The 18485-nt window shown below is 53.3% G+C and overlaps 1 protein-coding gene across 1 annotated transcript; it reads left to right on the forward strand.

Moving 5' to 3' along the window:
• The first annotated feature begins 5233 nt into the window (after positions 1-5233).
• On the forward strand, positions 5234-16587 carry SAPCD2 (suppressor APC domain containing 2). The gene is made up of 6 exons (XM_071574611.1): positions 5234-5665; positions 10729-10862; positions 12825-12971; positions 13118-13216; positions 13756-13869; positions 14763-16587. Exons 1-6 carry the CDS (start codon positions 5260-5262, stop codon positions 14889-14891), a joined length of 1029 nt encoding a protein of 342 aa, XP_071430712.1. The 5' UTR covers positions 5234-5259; the 3' UTR covers positions 14892-16587.
• The last annotated feature ends 1898 nt before the right edge of the window (positions 16588-18485 follow it).

The raw sequence follows: 18485 nt of genomic DNA on the forward strand, positions 1-18485 counted from the left end.
GAGTATCCCAGACTGGTTCCACAACCCATGGCACTGTGTACATAGGTAGTTTTTTCTGCAAAGCAATAGGAACGATGACAGGTTGGATCAGTTGCACCAGGCAGGAGAACCTGAGTGAGCAGGAGGGAGGGATGCTTGGGCCAAATAAAACAGACATGCAGGTAGAACAGGAAATTCAGCGTGAAAAAAAGCTTCAGCACCCTGACAGCAGAGAGAGCAAACACCACTCCATTGGGATGAGGTATCCCACCAAGAGAGAAGCAGAGCTTCTTGAGTTTAGGGCCTTGCTCCAAGCTTCAACATGTAAGTTTTCCCCAGTACATTCCCCAAAGAAATATGGGTTTACAATCACTCTCCAAATAACATGACAGACTGAGGAATTTCTGGCTGTGGCACAGCTATGACTGCTGTTGCTTTTGACCAATCCTGGCCTCATCTTCATCAAGAGAGTGGAATTTATGATAGGACAAAGCAATTGCTAGATGGATTCTAACTGGAAACCCTATCACACTTCCATTTAAGCTGCAGATAATTCCTTATATTTAAACCACCTGTGCTGAAACCGCAGGAGGGGCGAGATACTGATGCAGGAAACAGTGATTGCCATTTCTGGCTAACACCAATTCTTGCTCTGTGGACCTCGCTGAGCAAACAACTCGCCACTCCCCAGACAGCTTATTTCAGCTTCTCACCAACTGCCTTTCTCTCAGCCCTTATGGCAGCTCGTGAACCACCAGGCATCCAGCAGACCTGCTTGCCAACCTCCTGGGAATAAAGAACAGTCTGGAGGAGAGAAGAGTCACTTCATGGCAAATGCCTGGCCCCCGGACCAAAGCAAACACAGTGTGTCTCCAAGAGGCCCCGTAACAGCAAGATGGAAAACGCAATGGCATTGCAGAGCTGGGGAGATCAAACAAGATATCCCTTCCCAAAGGGAAAGTTCTTCAGCCACACTCCCCTTGTTATTTTTAGGCTCTTACCAGAGATCTCCTGGGGCCAGATGCATTTCTAGGTTGACTTTGGTACTCCGCTGAAAGTAATTCCCTGCACCCGCCAGCTTCGGGGCTTGCACTTAATGAATTGTTCAGTGATGGGAAGTACTGGAGCTTAGTAGCTGGACTGTTGTGGGCACAGCTCCTGGTCTGGTTTTAACCAAGCCCTGACCAACCGTTCCTGGGTACAGTCTGTGGCCTGCACTGGCTGGGGACAAACCCACTCTGGATGCAGCACTGTCTGGGCTAGCAGTGGTGCCAGATGGTCCACGTGCCAGGCAGCAGTATGCACACACTGAGTCCACAGATCTGTGGCTTGTTCCTCACCAGACTTTGCTCTCCCCTAGGAGGATGCAGCAACAGAGGTTCTCAGCATCTGCTTGGACTTGGTCACCAGGAGACAGCCTCATGGCTGTAAGACACTATGTGTTCTCTGCCTAATCGAGGTTTACATGAGAACACCTACATGCCACCAAAAACATTACAGGCCTCAGTCTATTGCCTCCATCACCCATCAGCACCCATTGATAGTTCATGTCATGTAGGAAGGTGTCCCAGTCTCCATCACAAGCACCCTGTTCCCCCAGTGCTCTGCTGGGGTTTTGTGCGGCTCTTGTGACCTCTCCTCACAGAGGTGGCAATGCTGGTTGGTGGGACATGCTGACCTGCCACCAGCCTCCCATGGGACACCAGGCACCCTGTGCCCTCTCCAGAGAGGGGCAGTGATTAGTTAGATGTTGCTGCACCAGAGCCATGTGTGTCACTGCTGGAGCCCGCAGGACAGCAGAGAGGGAGGGCTGGGCCAGGTCTGAATGGCAGCTGGAACTTCCTAGTAGCTTGGAGGAAGGAGAACTGAATAACTGTGTTGTTTATATACTTAAGAAAACAAAGAAGTCTCTGTCCATCAGAGGAGTCTGGGCTGGCCCCAAGGTAAACTATATAGTGAGAGAAAATAAAGACCCTCACAAACAAACAAACAAACAAACAAAAAAAGTCTTTTCCAAGAATATTCAAAATCCCTCTAACCTCATCCAACCAACACAGTGAGGATGGAAACATAAGCCTATCTCAAGGCAGCTTTTTGAGGGCACTTTGGTATGAAAAGTGCAGTAAGAGCAGAGCTGCCCTAGACAGTTGTGTCCCAACAGCAGGAAGCTCCACACAGACAGCAAGAGTATTTTGGCTGATGTGGCAGACACAGTGAATACCAGGAATTGTTTCTGGTATCTCTGGATCACTTTCCTAGTGGAGTAGACTTGCTAGGCAGGGAAATCAGACACAAGACATTAAAGTAATCCTGAGTTTCCTCTGTTATTCCTGGCTGTTCCTGCAAGGTCAGAAATGGAAGAGGAACCCAGGGAAAACCCCTTTTGTTTGCAGATCTAGCCTATTCTAGGCAAAACAGCCCATGTGCTGATGCTGCCAGAACTGAGCAGCAGCACATTGACTGCCTTGTTTCTGGAGTAGGAAAGGGAGGGATGAGACACTGGTTCCTTCTCCCTGTATCCTGCACAGGTGTGAACCTGTTCAGTCAAACAGCTAATCCAAGCAGAGATCTAAAACAGGTAGAACAGGTCCGGGAAATTCATGAAAACAAATGAGTTAAAGAAAAGCAGGCTGTGACCAGTTCAGCCACAGCACAGAGACCAGCTGGAGCAGGACCTTGGTAGAGAAAAGCCCCCTGAGGTTCTTCAGAGGTTGTCATTGACTTGGCAACCGGCGGCAGACAAGGCTGAGAGTCTCTATGGAGAAGAGGAGTAGCAAGAATGATCTGAGAAGCCAGAAGTAGGACTAAGGTGCTGAAACAACCAGATATAGTCTGACCCATACAGGAAATCTGATGGCAAGGGGAGCACTGCAAGGGCCACATGGGAGGGAAGGCTTGAAGGCTTTGAAGCCAAATGAGAACTAAAGGGAATCACCCCTGGTGCATGGCACAGGGCAGTGTCAGTGGTACAAGAAGATATCAGTGACATGGGTAGATATTTGCAGCACAGGGAGATGCCTATGACACAGGAAGATGTCCATGACACAGGCAGCCTCAGAATCTGGTGACCTGGGCAGTAGTTAATCACCCTTCCTAGCTATCACACTTCTCCAGCAAGCTTGTTCCCTGACACTCCTCTCAGCATCAAGAGCATCAAACCAGGATGGTGGCTCTGGAGGTGCTGGTATGTAGCTGCCCATAGCCCCTTGAGCAAGTTGTGGTGCTATGACACAGGAATTGTGACACCTGGCTTTGCGGTTTGCTGTGTTGCAAAACAGCCTGATGGAGGAGGTTTGCAGAAGAGAAAGCATCTTGCACTAGGATTAACATATTGCTGCATCTAACAATGTCCTAGTTCAGCAGGAGGGACCAGTTAACACTGTGTGGGGGTGATCAAAGCTGTGTATTCTACCCCCTCTATTCATTCCCCAGGGACAATGGACCATTAGCAGCAGCTGCCCAGGGAGTCACTGGCACCTTCACACCCAGCCTGAGGGGGTGTGGCTGCTAATGGGTCATCAACAGTTCAACAATACCCCCTGGCTCCCAGAGTTAATCACCCATTGTGTGAGTCCCCGCCCTGGGGGAGGGTCTGGGTGCTCCCTGAGGGTACATAAGTGGTGGGTAAGAAGACCTCAGGAACTTCTTGTTGGATCCAGAGGAGCAGCAACACCTCAACAGGAGGAGATCACCACTCTTGACCAGACTACAGCCATTGCCTGCACCAACAGGTTTTTTTCACTTCCTTTTGGTCTGGACTTGGGGGGAACTACGTGGGTCTGAGCACAAGGGCAAACAAACCCCTGTGGGTTTGTGCCCCAGGACGCTGGGTTATACTGCTGGGTTTTGTGAGTTGAAAGCAATTTCCCTTTGTGTCAGTGTATTTATTGTAATATTCTTATTAAATTTTAGGTCTGACTTATAATCTCTCTCGTGGTGAGTTCATTTCCCCTGCTGCTTCGCCTTTAAACCAGCACAAACAGACACAGCAAATTTCCCTATAAAGTAGAGAAGCTCATTTCTCCTACTAATGCCAGTAACATATTAAGTTTATAAAAGTTGAGGTCCAAATCCTATTTCTCTCACATTTGTCAACACTGGAGGTTTTTTTCACTCCTTTATTCACATCTGTGGTTCCTTTAAGCCCCTACCCCATCTCCTGTCGATGATGATGGGACTCAATTCCTCTGACAGCACTCTGTGGCACCAGGCAAGTACAGCATGGTGTTAGAGCTGTACATCCTTCTCCTGCAGGGATGCTGCATTGACTGGCAGTTCTTGGGTGTGTTTGCAAAGGTAGTGGTGAAAGCCAAAGCCACAATTGGGGGGAGGGGGGGGATTGTCCCTCTTCACTGATTACATTGGCTCTGAAGTCTCTAGCTGTTGTGCCGGTTTTGGCTGGAGTAGAGTTATGGGGATAGATTTTCGATTTGTGCTGGAAACGCTGTTGATAACAGAGATGGTTTTGTTGTTGCTGAGGGGTGCTCACCCAGAGCCAAGGTGTTTTCTGCGTCTCACTTGAACCCACCAGCAAGGGGCCTGTGGGTGCACAGGCAGTTAGGCGGGTGCATGTTCTGGACAATATGGCATCATGTTCAATGTATAAAGAGCAGGGAAGAAGGAGGAAGGGTGTGGCGTTTGTCTTTCCCAGTAGCTGTTACACAGGATGGAGCCCTGCTTTCCTAGAGGTGTTGCAGTGAATGAATTCCTCGTTTTGCTTTGTTTGCATGTGTGACTTTTGTTCTCCCTATTAAACTGTCTTTAATTCAACCCATGATGTTTTCCTCTTTTCCCCCTTCCATTCTCTCCCCCATCCCACCAGAAATGAGTGAGAGGCTGCGTGGTGGTTAGTTGCTGGCTGGGGTTAAACTTTCAGGTATCTCTGCTTGAAAAGAAACCAGGATTTGTTCATGGATGGATGGAAGGAAGGATGAAGGGATGGACACTTGCCAGCGCGGTTCTTCTCGGGGGTGCAAGGTTCCGGGTGGTGGGAGGATGGAGGAATAAACATATCCCTAAGCCCGCCTCGCTCGCAGCCTGGAAGGTGGCAGGGAGTCCCGGTCCCTTCTCCACCTTTCCTCCGAAGGGACCGGGACCCTCCGCCAACCCCCTGCCAAGAGCGGGGCGGGCGCCGCGTAGAACTCAAACCGCCGTCCTCCCTCTCAGCCAATGGCCAAAGAGACCGCCCGCCACTGTCCAATGAGAGCTCGAGACATCCCGCCACCAACCAATAGGCACGCGGGGTTGACCTTGGAGTAACGCTCGGGAGCGACGGCGGCGATGGCTCCGGAACGAGGTGATCGGTCGCTCTCTGCCGGTACTGAGGGTCTTCCCCGGGTTTTTCTGCAGAGCCTACGGACTCTTTTTGATATCCTGGATGACCGGCGTCGGGGTTATGTGCACCTACGGGAGATCGAGTCGCGCTGGAGGGGAGCGGAAGCCCGAGAGCTGCCCGCCGGAGTGATGGAGGGGTTGCGGCAGGCGGCACCGGCCAGCGGGTACCTCACCTTCGAGAGATTCGTCCTGGGGCTGCGAGCGGCCCTGCCCGGGGCTCAGTCCCCGGCTGAGGACGGCAGCGGCGGGCAGCGGAGCGTGGAGAAACCGTCGAGCCCTCGCTGTTCCGAGGAGCGATGGGTGAAGAGCACGGGGCAGCGGGAACCGGGGCACAGCCAGCCCCGAGGCCGCGGTGAGTGCGGGACTGGGCTGGGGGCTCCCCGCTCGCAGGACTGATCGCAGCGCCGGTCCGGGGACTGGCGCTCGGAGATCGGGCTGGGATCGCGTGGCTTGCCTGCCCCGGTCCCTTGTGCCCTCCTAGCGCTTCCTGCCGGGCCAGTGTAAAACTCCACCAGAGTTAGTGCTATTCCGTTTGGCGTTGCTGGGCTCCGATCCCGGTGTGGATATCCCGACGCCGTCGCCCAGGGCTGTGCTGCCTTAGCCAGGCGCTGGACTATTTATAGCTCTGACAGAAGGAATTAAGGGGTTTGCCGTAACGTGTCCGTGGTTGTCCCGTGGCGCAGTCTGTCCTGACGTTCCCTGGGGATGGGTGGCACAGCTGGGCGTCTCGTAGGGTGGCGGGACATGGGGGCCCCCAGAGTCGAGCAGCCTCTCCGGAATGAGGGCTGCGGTCACGGAGTAGCCGTGTGCTCGATGGGCTCTGGGCTGGGGTGGCCCTCAGGAAGGATTCTTTCACAATGTCATGCACATGCAATAAAAATTGCGAAAAAAAAAAACAAATTGCAAAACCCGATCCAGATTTTTTGTTTGGATTATTCTGCAGCACTATTCCAAATAAATAATTAAGCAATTAATAAATGGGAAAGTGACACCAGAAAGACATGCCTTGCTGTCCCAAGCTCTGTCTGCAGAGCTCACCTGCGGGTACCCGTGGACTCTCCTCCTTGCTTGGTACCTGGGATCCATCCATGCTGGCTCTCGCAGAGCCCTCTGGGATGGTACGGGGCAGAACCATTTCACTGGCGTCTTGATTTTTTGCTAGTTAGTAGGAGACATTAAAGGAAACCAAGCTTCCGGGCTTGTCTGAGTAGGTAATAATTCTTTATCTAGATTTGTGAAGTGCTTTGAGATCTGAGGACACAAAGGTCTGTGTGAGTAGCTGGTATTTGTTATTGCACCACCTGAGTGTGAAGACTTGACTTCCTCCACCTGGGGAAGGTTGGGCTGGTTTACCTTCCCATCCCACCCACTCTCTCCCAGTCCTGGGTGGAGAAGAAACTAACTGTGGTTGAGGTTCTCTGCTTTCCATTTTGTCTCCAGAGTAATCACTGGAGCTTCATCTAAGGGAATATTATTAAGAAAACTGACTCTTCTCTCATCAAGAGTGTAAATTTGAAAAAATCCTGCTTGGTGAATAGACAGCAGATTAAAACCTCGGCCCTGGAAAGGAGCAAGCAGATGACTGCAGCAGCTTTCTGCTTGCTGAGGGTTTTTCCATTATAGGCTGATGTTCCACAGCCGTCCAGAGCCTGTGGTCAGGGTTAGTGCCTCTGCCCTTGCTGCCAGCTTCCCATGCTGCAGGACCATATTCTGGCAAGAGGCCTGAGTTTCAGGTTGATTTGTCAGCTTAGAAAATGTTACAACTCGGTTACTCCACCTGTTAGCTCCAGGTCCTGCACAACTGCCCAGTGCTCCCTTCCAATGTGGAAAGTTTCCCAGGGTGTGGTTGAACTGGTGGATGTTCTCAGCTGGCCATGAGGGAGTTGGAGCCATGTCCTGCCACAGCACTGCTCATCACACTGCAGGGAAGTGTGGTGGGTACTGGGAGCTGCCTGTGGCTACAGGAAGCCCTGTCTCCACAAAAATTATATCGTGTTGGTGCAGGGCTGCTCTGAGTCTCCAACTGCATGTGGTGGCTTCTGTAAGAACTCAGTCAAGTGCAGCGAGGTGATGTATCAGTGCTTATTAGCTGCAACAAGTTGGAGGAAGCTCTCCCTGCCTGTGATTTGAGGAAAGGGAGTGTCCTCAGCTCTGCTTTATGGTCTGGGGCCAAAGGTGATTTGGATGTGACTCATGGCAAAACGACAGAGGTTGGCGCCAGGTGACTCTCCTGGCGCGTCCAGGGGTGCAGTGAGCACTTCTATCTTATCCCATTCCCCTCACTATGTTCCACTTGTGTGTGTGCTGAAGTGCTTCTGAAAAAGTCCCTGCTTAAGTCAGCTTCCAGCTTCTCTTCAGCCCAGCAGTGCTCAGACAGCCCCTTGCAACCTGCTGCTGGTGCCCCATGGGGAGCCAGCTGCACTCTCTAGGTACGAGGATGGTGAGGCTGATATTGGGGAAGTAACTGTGGTGGTGTCCCTATGTCTTGGTTTGAGATAAGGAACAGCCAACCCCCCCAAGCACAGAGAGAAAAGCCTCCCTCCTAACACCAAGGAAAGGGAGGAAAAGAGAGGGGAAAGAAAAAAAAAACCACTTCAAAACACATTTATACTAAAACTACACATAATTTTACAGAAAGGAAGAGACAATTAGAGTACAAATATACACTCACACAAGTCTGCAACAACAAATTCCCCACTTCTTAATGAACACACAAATTCTACTGTCTTAATTACACATTACTTAAGAAAAAACTTATTCCCCAGGGAGACAAGCTCAAGCAGAAAGGAGAGACCCAGAACAACACATTTTACTTTCTTGAGATACCCTGTGAGCCAGTGGTGGGCCTGGTCCTCTCCATCCCCCCTGGGACAGTATCGTATGTCCTCCCAAGAGGAGGGCTGAGAAACGACTGCCTTAACCACTCTTACAGTGGTTCTTACTTCTCTGGAGATGATGTCATAATGTGGTATGGAATACAAAATTACTGGCTAGAAGAGGTCAGCTGTTAGCTCAGCCCAGCTCAAGTCAGCTGACAGCTTCAGCCTAGTCCGACCTTCAGAGACTAAATTTAGGCCACCTAGACCCATAACACCCTACCACTGGTACCTTCTCACAGCAGTGTCTGGACATGTAAACCCCTGTGGTTTCCCTATGAGTTGAGACCTGGGGAAGTCAAGGCACAGAACAGAAAGTGCCTTGCCCTGGAGGTGTGTGATGGCCTTGGGCACTGCCTCCTCCCCAGCACAGCCCTTGCCCTTGCTTCAGGTGTGGCCTGGCTCTAGCAGCTCCCTGGAAAGCTGGTGGCACTGACAGGAGAGATGGGATTGTTTGTAGGGACTTGTCTGGACCATTGCCAAGGGCAAGTGTGGAAATGTGTAAAACAACCATGAGGTGTCTGCTTGTCTTGGGCAGAGAGGCTCCCAGAGAGAGGAGGCTGTCCCTTATCTCTTGGCAGGATCTCTTCCACCTCTGGTGATCTGGTCCTGCTCTTTTCCTCGGAAGAACTATCCAAGCTCATTAGCAGGGGTCCTGTCAGCTACTGTTTTGTCAGCTCAAGTGCACAGAGCTCAGTTGTGTGGCCAGGAGCCTCTGCTTCTCACAAGTTCAGCTCAGCTTAACCCAACACTCCCAGGTAACAACAGCAAAAAGCTTTTTAACATATCTGTCCTGCAGGTCCTACCAGAAGTGCTCCTGGCTTTGCCTTGGGAGTCTACCTGTTGAAGGTATCCTTGATCTGGAGCTGCTTCTCAGCTTTCTGAGCAGAATGTGCTACAGGTGTGCTAGGAGAACATGCGCATGGTCACACCAGTCTTACTGGGTTCTTCCCAGGTAGATTTGGGTGTATGAAACTGGAGGCAGTTGGCAAATGCATGGGTGATATCAAAGACTGTGTATGTTGATGTGCTGGAGACCTGTCTGTGCCAGAGTATTTGCTGGCAGGTGGAGCAGGATGCTGTGATGGACCAGAAGGCGGACTTTTCCCGTGGCATGATGGCTTCTTTCTCCAGTGACACAAAGTGATGGACTGAGCTGTCACGTTGCCTGCTGCTCCCTCAGCCTGAGTCTGGTTCCCGTCACTGAACCGGTGTGAATGTGGCAGCACAGGCAGCCCTGGTGTGATGCAGCTCTCCTAGATCTTATTGCTTTCAACTTGAAGAATGGCCCCTGCAGCCATGGCTGCCCTTCCTTGCTGCATATCCCAGCTCCATCACGTCCATGTGCTTGGCTGCGGAAACTCGTGGAGCAGAAGGAAGCAATGTGCCAGCCCAGGTGATGCCACACACCCTGTCCTGTCATTCACAGCCCTTCATGTGCCTGCAGCAGGGAACGTGCCAGACCTGAGCCAGGCAGCTCTGGTACATGGGAACCAGCATGTCCCCAACCATGGGAGAAGGATATGTGGTGGGTGGCAGATGCATGGGGAGCAGTCCTGAGGAGGAGGTGTTTTCCCCAGCTGCCTGCCATCATTTGACAGCTCGCTGATGCTCTTGTTTGAAAAGCCAGGCTGGGAAAAGCACTCTTGAGGAAATCTGATTGCAGGGAGCAGGCAAGATGCAGGACTGGGGGGGTAGCATGAAGCAGGCTGTGCTGAGCCAGGAAGGGAGGATCAGCAGGCTGGTGCCCAGACATGCCTGGGGGTGTAGTGGCATCGCTGGTGCTGTGGTTTGGGGCAGTGGGGTGTCAGAGTGTTGCTCTGCCAGCTCAGCCAGCAACAGATGGGAGCTGGCTCAGCTGTGGCTGCAGGGCTTGGTTTCTGGTGAGGGCAAGTGGTGTGAGGCTTTTACAAACTTTAGTGCAGGTGCCCAGGGAAATCATGCCCCAGCTGACAGACAGGAAGTGTCTGATCCAGTCTGGAACCTGCCAGTATGAACTTAATCTGCAAAAATAGGTTATGCATGGATTTACATCAGCACCATGTGTTTGTAATAGATTAGTCTTTTGCAGGGTAGAATGTTGGGGGTTTAATAAAATTTTGAAAAAACTACAGCCTAGTTTACCCTATGGTTACATCACAGGCATGAAGTCTGGAGGGGATGTCCACATGGCCAAGTCCATCAGCAAGCAGGAGCTGCCCTCAGGAGATGTTGGGTGCCTGGCAGAGCTGGTACCACCTGAGTGGGAGGCAGGTGTCCCATGAGGACAGGCAATATCACTGACTGGACCAGTTTTGCCTGGAAGCTGCTTGCTTTCAGCAGAAGATGACACTGAGGTCTGTTGCCAGCCTGGCACTGCTGATTCAGTAATTTCTGAAACCCATCCTGCCGGGACAAAAATAGAAGCAGGCACTAAGGCTGGTGCTTTGCTTATCCTCTCCCTGTTTGCAAGACCACCCTGCAGATCATCCCACAGAAGTGGCTCTGGGGAGATTTTTGTTGGAAATGGTTGGTGGCCTCATGCCTTTCACTGTTCCAGGTGGTGATGTGAAGTCTGCTGAGCAGTCCCAGAGGGAAGGTGGACACACAGGAACTGGGGATGCTCGGAGGCATCAGAGAGGCCGTGCAGAACACCGGAGACACACTATCACCAACGGCGTGGATTTCAGCATGGTAAGGGACAGCTCTGTCATGGGCTTCCATGACAGGGAAGGTGGATTGCAGGGGCCCCTCACTGCTGACACCATCTCTGGGCTGTGGGTCCCCCGCTGCCCACCTGCATGTGTGAGTCATGGGACATCAGGTAGATCCTGATATTTTGGATACAAAGCTCTGTTGATATACATGGAGGTTCTGCCATTACTTCCGTTGCTCTTTCTGTCCTTGCCAGAAATCATGCCAGACAGGGAGGAGGTGTGTGCCTTCCACTGGAGTGGAGTCAGCCCATGGAGCCAGTATTTGACTACATGGCTGCCTTCCCCATGGGCAAGGTCTTGGACAGGGAAAGACAAAGGTGAAGGGATAGCAACAGGTGGGTCTCTGGGCCTTTCAAGCACCCCAGTGAGGGTCAGGTACTGTCTGTGTTGACATGTGGTGGGGCTGGGCTGTGTCCCCTCCCAGATGTTCCCTGCAGGTCAGGACTCAAGCACACTGATCCTCCTGGGTCCCAAGAGGAGGAAAGCAGAGAAATCCACATTGAATTTAGCCAGGCAGTCCAGGATGGAGGCATCTGTTCTCTGCTACCTGCCCCTGAGTAGAGAGACTTGGATCAGATTGCCTGGATGAAGGGGTCTGCACTGGAGGAGCTATCTGGGCATGTTGCCCACAGGCTTAAGTTAAATTATCCTGGGAAGAGAGCCAGGACCGAGGCTGCAGGCTGAGTGCTTGGTGGGACTGTCACCGTTGCACTTCCGCTACGTGCACCCTGGTGTCATGCTGCTTCTGCAGGCCTGGCGCTGGCCTTGGGGGGACACAACCATGTCCCAGTGCCAGTCTGGGAAGGGGGTGTTTGTGCACATGGTTTGCTGGGCTTGCAGCCATGTCAGGGTCCTCGGAGGAATACCCAGGGAGGCTATCATGTTGCAAACAGCATTTCCAGGAGCAGTGGGAGCAAGAGCAACCCCGGTGTAATAGGTGGCAGGTGTGGGATAAGCCCAGTCTGTGCTGTGGGTCAAGGCCAAGCTGTGTTGTGGCAAAGAAGGCAGGCAGCTCCCCATGCCCTGGACTTGGAGAGAAGGCCACAGAAGCTGGGGTAACAGCCTGGCACAGAGAAGGGGAGTGGGGCCCATGGGGTCACAGTGTGAGAGTGATGATTGGTTCACTGCACCAGTCGCTCTGTTCCCCAGATTGCTGGTGGCAGAGTGGTGCTGAGGGGCAGCAGGTGGCAGGAGAAGGGGGACCCTGTGTGCCCTGTGGATGAAGACTGAGTCCCTTATCCTTCATCAGCCTTGGCTGTGTTGCAGTCTGGCACAGGGTTCTGCTCATCCTGTCCCAAGGGGTTGCTCTGGGGGCAGAGGCCTCAGGCAGCCTCGTAACAGCTCTCCAGGCACATCAAGGTCCCCACTGCCTTTGCAAGTGTTGCTGGTGCTGGAACCTGAGCAACTGGCAGAGACACTCAGCAGAGAGGTGTGCAGAGCTATGCTCTGCACAGCTCAATGTGCCTTGTGTGGTGAAACAGAGTGCTGGGGAAACAGGGCTGGAGGTTTTGCCCGGCTCCCAGCCTGCACAGTGAGCTGGGCTGTTCACTGCTTGTCAAAATCCAAGTGTGTCTGTGCTGGGTCTGACCAGCACACCCTGAAGGGAGCTGTGGGTGGCTGTTCCTGCTGCCCCTCTGGGTAAATAAGAGGCAAAGAAACCTGCTTCTGCAATGGGAAGCGGGAGGGTAGAGGTGATCTGTGTGTCCTTCACCTGCTTTAGTTGTTCTCCCAAACTGGAGAACTCTTCCTCCAAACCTTGTCCTCCAAAGCAGCATCAGGCAGAAGCCATTATCACACTCCTCTGTGTCTTCTCATGGGAAAGGGGGCTGAGACCCCTGCCCATATCCACATCCCTCCACACCTCATGAAGAAACCAGCTCCTGGGACTCAACAAGGCTTTGGTGGGGAGTGGGTGACATCTCTGTGCTCTGTCCTGCAGCTGAAGTACATGAAGGAGCTGGAACAGGAGAAAGATTTCCTGCTGCAGGGCCTGGAGCTTATAGACCAGGCTCGGGAGTGGTACCACCAGCACATCCAGCTCATGCAGGAGCACCAGCAGCTCCTGGGGAAGAAAAGAACCAGTGCTGTGAGTCTGGGGCTTGTTCTTGCGGTGCCCGGCTGCTTGGGAGGAGATGGGGCTGCTCTGTGGGTTTGGAGAACTGGGTTGAGACTTCACTGGACCTGGAGCCATCCCCGTCGTAACCCAAGCCTCTTCTTCCTCCTGTCCCACAGGATTTCCCTGAGAGTGGCTGGGGCCACCTGGGGCACCTGGTCCCCAAGCTGCAGGAGGTGAACCGCTGCCTGGGTGACCTCCTTTCCATCACTGGCAAGGTGAGAACAGCACACCAGCAGTTTGAAGTTGTTTGTGTGACCTTAGGATCTGTCTTGTCCTCCCCCATGCTGGTGGCAGGGCTGGCACTGGAGCTGCCAAAGGATCCCCCAACTCTGGAAGGGTGACTTGGCTCAATAGGCAGTACAGGTAATGGAGGACAGCCAAGAGGACAGCACAGCTGATCCTGAACTGACTGGAAGATGGTCAAGGCATTTGGGGTATTAAAGGAGGTCCCCAAAAAGGCATAGCCATTGTCAAGTGAATAAGAAACCCAACCTGCTGAAGTGCTGAATCAGTCACCTCAGAGCTGGCTGTCCTTCCACGCTGCTGGCAGGAGCCAGGCGCGCCAGCAGGAATGCTTCCCTGCTCCGCCTGGTGGGTTGAAGACTCTGTGATGGCCTGTGCTGGGATGGTAATCCTCTGCTGGTCTTCTCTTAACATCCTGTGTGCCACAGAAACAGCTTCTAGCCTTGAAGAAAGGCTGGGAAGGGGCACAGCAGAGGAGGCTCAGTGTCTCATCCCTTCATCTTCTTTGCAGCCAGTGAACCCCTCCTCAGGCCTGAGCAGGCTGGTCCCCACAGCGTCCCCAGCCTCCACGGGCTCTCAGCAAGCCATCAACATGCTAAAGGAGCAGAATCGGCTTCTCACCAAGGTGAGTGGGGGTATGGGTGGAGATGCTGGGAAAGGAAGGGGATAGGATGGGACTGGGGCAGGAATTCTAGGCAGTGGGAAGTGTTCCTTCACCTTGGCCAGCCTTGGTCATCCCAGAGAAGGGTGTATGGGCTGGACCTAGAGAACCTCTGGCATGCAGCTGTGGCCAGCTATGCTCATCTGTTTGCTTGGTGAGTTAGTGGGCAGGGATGGGACATTCCTCCCAGAGGGAAAAGACTGACAAATGCAGGTCACAAGATGGTGATGTGATGAACTTGCTGCTGGGGTCTGTAAGCAAGGCTGCTGGGGAAGGGATACCCATGGTGCCCCCACCAGGGCCAGGCTCATTGCTGGGGTTCCCATCCCAGTACATGGACACAAAGGTGCTTCAAGGGCTGGAGCCCCTCTGCTCTGGAGCCAGGCTGGGAGGGCTGGGGGTGTTTCAGCCTGGAGAAGAGAATGCTCCAGGGAGAGCTTGGAGCCCCTTCTGGTATCCTAAGGGGTTCCAAGAGAGCTGTAGAGGGACTTTGGACAAGGGACTGGAGGGGCAGGACAAGAGGGAATGTTTTCCCACTGACAGAGGGCAGGGTTAGATGGGCTATTGGGAAGAAATTCTTCTTTGTAAGGTAGTGATGCCTGGCACAGGGTGCCCAGAGAAGCTGTGGCTGCCCCATCCCTGGAAGTGTTCAGTGGCGGGTTAGATGAGGCTTGGAGCAACCTGGTGTAGTGGAAGGTGTCCCTACCCATTGCAGCAGGGTGAAATGAGATGAGCTTTAAGGTCCTCCCACCCAAATCAGCTCGTGATTCTGTGGTTCTATGAAATCCTACCTGCAGCACAGCAGTTGCCAGCACTTTCCTCCTCTGAGCAGCATTTTCCTCCCCTGTCTTCTGCAGGAAGTGACTGACAAGAGCGAGCGCATCACCCAGTTGGAGCAGGAGAAATCTGCCCTTATCAAGCAGCTCTTTGAGGCTCGTGCCTGCAACAACCATGAGACGAGCCAGCTGGACTCCACTTTTATCTAGCACCTGCCTGCCCCTTCCCCATACTCAAGCTTCCCCAGGGGTTTCAAGGGACTCCTGCCCCAAACCCATCACACCCATTGCTCCAGGTGTTGTGTCTCAAGGTCTGGGATTGCCAGTGGCATCTCTGCAGGAGGAAGCTGGGACCCCACCTGGGGAGCATCCCTGTCCTGCTGTGCTGCTGGCTTTCCAGCCATACTGCTTTCAGGCTGCTCCTTTTCTGTCTCTAAATGGGCTGCAGGGACTCTCTCACCAGCCCCACGACCCCTGCTGTGTGGGAGATGTGGCTGCTGCCTGTGCAGGGGAAGCTGCTGTGTTCTTGGCCTGACTTAGGCTGATTTTGGCTGCTCTTGGGAAAAGGCAATGCATTTTCAACACTTCAGTCAGCATCTCCAGGCAAGCCTTGGCCCTTAGAGGGTGCCTGCCCCTGCTTGTCTTGCTGTCAGAAGACAAGATTGGAAATTGAACAGGTCATGCCTGTCCCTTCTCTTCTGCGTGTGTTCTGCCTGCCAGAGACGCTGCCCTGGCTGCCTGGCAGTGCCCAAGCTGGTACTCCATTTGTGGCAGTGATGCCATAGTCACTGTTTACATGTTTGCAGGCTCTTGTAGGGAATGAGCCATAAACCCAAGCAAGGTAGCCTGCACCTCTGAGCTGCTGTTGTGGGCTGTTGACAGGTTGAGGCAGACAACTCACCATTGGCTTGACCTAGCAAATATTTCCTGATGACTGCCAGAATTACATTCTTTTCATGATGACTGTAGAAGGAGAGGTGATGTCCCATAGCCTGAGGATGCTCATATCAGCCTGACTTTGCAAAGGGGCTTTAAAACTCAGTTTTCTATTTAACTGAGCGTGGGTGATGGAGCAGAAGCTGACAGGCTCTTCCCTTTGCACATCTTCACACAGAGAAATAGCAGCTCTGCCTGTCCCAGCAGTCAATGCTACTCCCTGGGGTGACATCCTGACTGTGAGCTGCACTCCTCTGCAGGTTTCTTGTGGGGTGGTGGTGGTCTAAGATGGGTCTTATTGGATGTTGCATCTTGGGACTCCTACTTCCTACCCAGTTCAGTGATGATGCTTGAGCTGAATGATAATTTGACTATGGGTCCAGTACTTGGTATCCCTGGCACTTCCATTAGAGACCCCTGTGAACCCCCATGTAGCATAGCCTGGTCCTCCATACTCCTGAGGCCAGGACCTTTCTCTCCAGGGTTGTTTCAAGCTCTGACATGCTGTGGCACTGAGCTGAGCTGAGCTGGGCAGAAGGTACCAGTCCCGCCCTGCACTGGCACCATGCAGGCCAATTTTGTTCTGTTTTTATCTGTCAGGTGCTCTTTGTCCCATCCAGCTGTTCTTTTTGAGGCTGATCCTGACCTAAAGCTCACTGCAAGGCATAAATCTCTGCTCTGCCCTGGTGCCTGCAGCAGAGTGCCCGGGAAAGGATGGAGGAGGAGGAGCAAGGCCAGGGCTAGTCATGTCCCCTTCCTGCAGGAGTAGAGTGTTAGTTGTCCCTAGGCATCAGTGCCTGCCATCTCTTTTGTGATGCCACCTTGGTGTCCAGTGCCTGTTTTGCCTAAGGTTTAATTAAAAGCAACCCTCTTTATGAGGAGGGCCACCTGTCTGTGGCGCTAGTAAAGTGGGGTGAACTATTTAAGTTATCCTTTTTTCTCTGCCTAAATCAACCCATCAGTGCTGCCAGCCCTGAAGGCCCTGACTGTTCTGTCCCTTGGGATGTGGAGTGAGCTGACATTGCACAGTCTGGTGAGCACAGGGTGCCCTGAGGGTCTCTGCTTCTAAACAAGTTCCAAGGCCTTCCCCATCACCTCTGGGCTTCCCAGGGGCTGGGAACCCCCTGTCCTCTGCTGTGGGACAGGTCTTGAAGCCACCTGCACCCCTTCAAGTATCTATAGCCTCATTTGTCTTCTCCTGTAGAACTTGTGCTGGGGGCTTGCACTCCTCAGATGGTGCTGGTGTTACTTGCCCTTCCTTGGAGCTGCGCCATGGTGGTGGCAGCAGTGCCTGGTGCTCTGCAGTGGCTCCTTCCCTCAGGAACAGCCAGGGGGACCTCAGTGGCATGGCATGCTGTGGCATGTGTTCCCTTGCCCTATGCTGAGGTGGCAACACCCACGTGGGGTGAACCTGGGGCTCTGAACTGGTTGGGAGCACCCTCCTGTCCCAGGCTGTGTGGTGACTCCTGCACCCTGCAGAGCCTCCCGTTAGGTTGAGCCTCCCTTACTGGGAATGAACTCAGGAGGGAGACCCCAGCCAACTGCCCAGCAGCTGGGGAGGGATCTCTGCCATGGCCTCTTTCAGGTGCTGCTTAGGGCAGCCACGAGTTCCAGCTGGGACAGGGAGGGGATGCCTTCGGTTCCCATTTCATGCCTTTGCTTGGATATGGAGTTCATGAGGGCTTCCAAAGGAAAAAGAGAGCCATGGATCCTGCTCCAGGCTGCCCTGTGCAGAGCCAGGGCAGTTCTCCCTTCCCAAGGCCAGGGGATTGTCCCCGGCCTGGCTGGCAGCACTGGCCCCCAGTCTGTGGGTCTGCTGTGGGTTACAGGAGAGCACCAGCAGCACTATGGGCCTGGTGGGACTGGAGTGCCCTCAGTACCTTCAGGCCTAACCTGAACGTGTCACTATGGCCTGGCCATGCTGTTTCTGAGTCTGAGCCTGACCCTCACCTGTGTGTCTGTGCTGTGTCTACTTTAGCACCCTTGATTGCTGGGGCTGGCAGCTGTGAAGTGGTGGTTCAGGAGCCATGAGACCTGGGTTTGGGGCCAGGTCTGTAAGCGACATATATGCTAGGTGACATTGGTGAACACTTTCCCTTCAGCCTCTATTTCTGCTGGAACTAGGTTTGCACAGATCTGTGACAGTGCCTGCAGGGCTCTGGTAACAGCTGGAAACCACCATGCGAAGCTACAGTTTCACTGGAAACAGCTGGAGCAGGGCTCTGCTGTCCCCAGCCAGGGCAGGTCCTGCCAACTCACCTCACCTCGCTGCAGTTTCTCCACCCTGGATGTTGTCAAACCCAGGTGCAACACCATGGGGTCAACATGCCTGTCCCCAGGCATTTATGGTGGGCGCTGGGGTCACACCACGTGGTGAGGCCCCACTGCCAGAGTCTGTAGCTGCTTGTCAGAGGGGTGTGAGCCCTTGCCTGGGCTCAGTCTGGGGACATGCCAGGATTTCATTCTTTGTGTCCTCAGCCATGCAGTTTTGGAAGGATCCAGTCACCCATGTCTATTTGTAGTTTCTCTCTTCTGCCCAGCTGCATGCCCTTCTCATGCCCTCAGAGGCTGGACTGTGTGCTCAGTTGCCCCTTCAGAGAAGGGCTACTCTCCCAGCAGAGTGGTTATCCCACGTGCCAGCGGAAGACCTACATCATGGGCCCCCAATCTGAACAGTGTGTTCTTTGCTTTTCTTTCCTGCCACGTGATCAGCACTGCTGTGCTGCTGGAGTCCCTACTGCCCTGCACTGGCACCACAGCTCCCATGTTCTGCTGTTGTCAGTGCAATTCCCTGGAAGATGAACCAAGGGTGTAATGACCTGGAGAAGACCCTGGTCTCACTAGGATGGGGAGCTGGGCCATGCAGGA

Source organism: Pithys albifrons, chromosome 20 (genome assembly GCF_047495875.1).
Source record: "Pithys albifrons albifrons isolate INPA30051 chromosome 20, PitAlb_v1, whole genome shotgun sequence".
NCBI lineage: Eukaryota > Metazoa > Chordata > Aves > Passeriformes > Thamnophilidae > Pithys > Pithys albifrons.

What these genes read in the sequence shown, in the direction of transcription:
- SAPCD2 (XM_071574611.1), top strand. Translation starts at nt 5,260, where the DNA reads ATGGCTCCGGAACGAGGTGATCGGTCGCTCTCTGCCGGTACTGAGGGT. An exon ending in CAGCCAGCCCCGAGGCCGCG is followed by an intron (nt 5,666 to 10,728) that starts GTGAGTGCGGGA and finishes TCACTGTTCCAG; the next exon opens with GTGGTGATGTGAAGTCTGCT. An exon ending in ACGGCGTGGATTTCAGCATG is followed by an intron (nt 10,863 to 12,824) that starts GTAAGGGACAGC and finishes TCTGTCCTGCAG; the next exon opens with CTGAAGTACATGAAGGAGCT.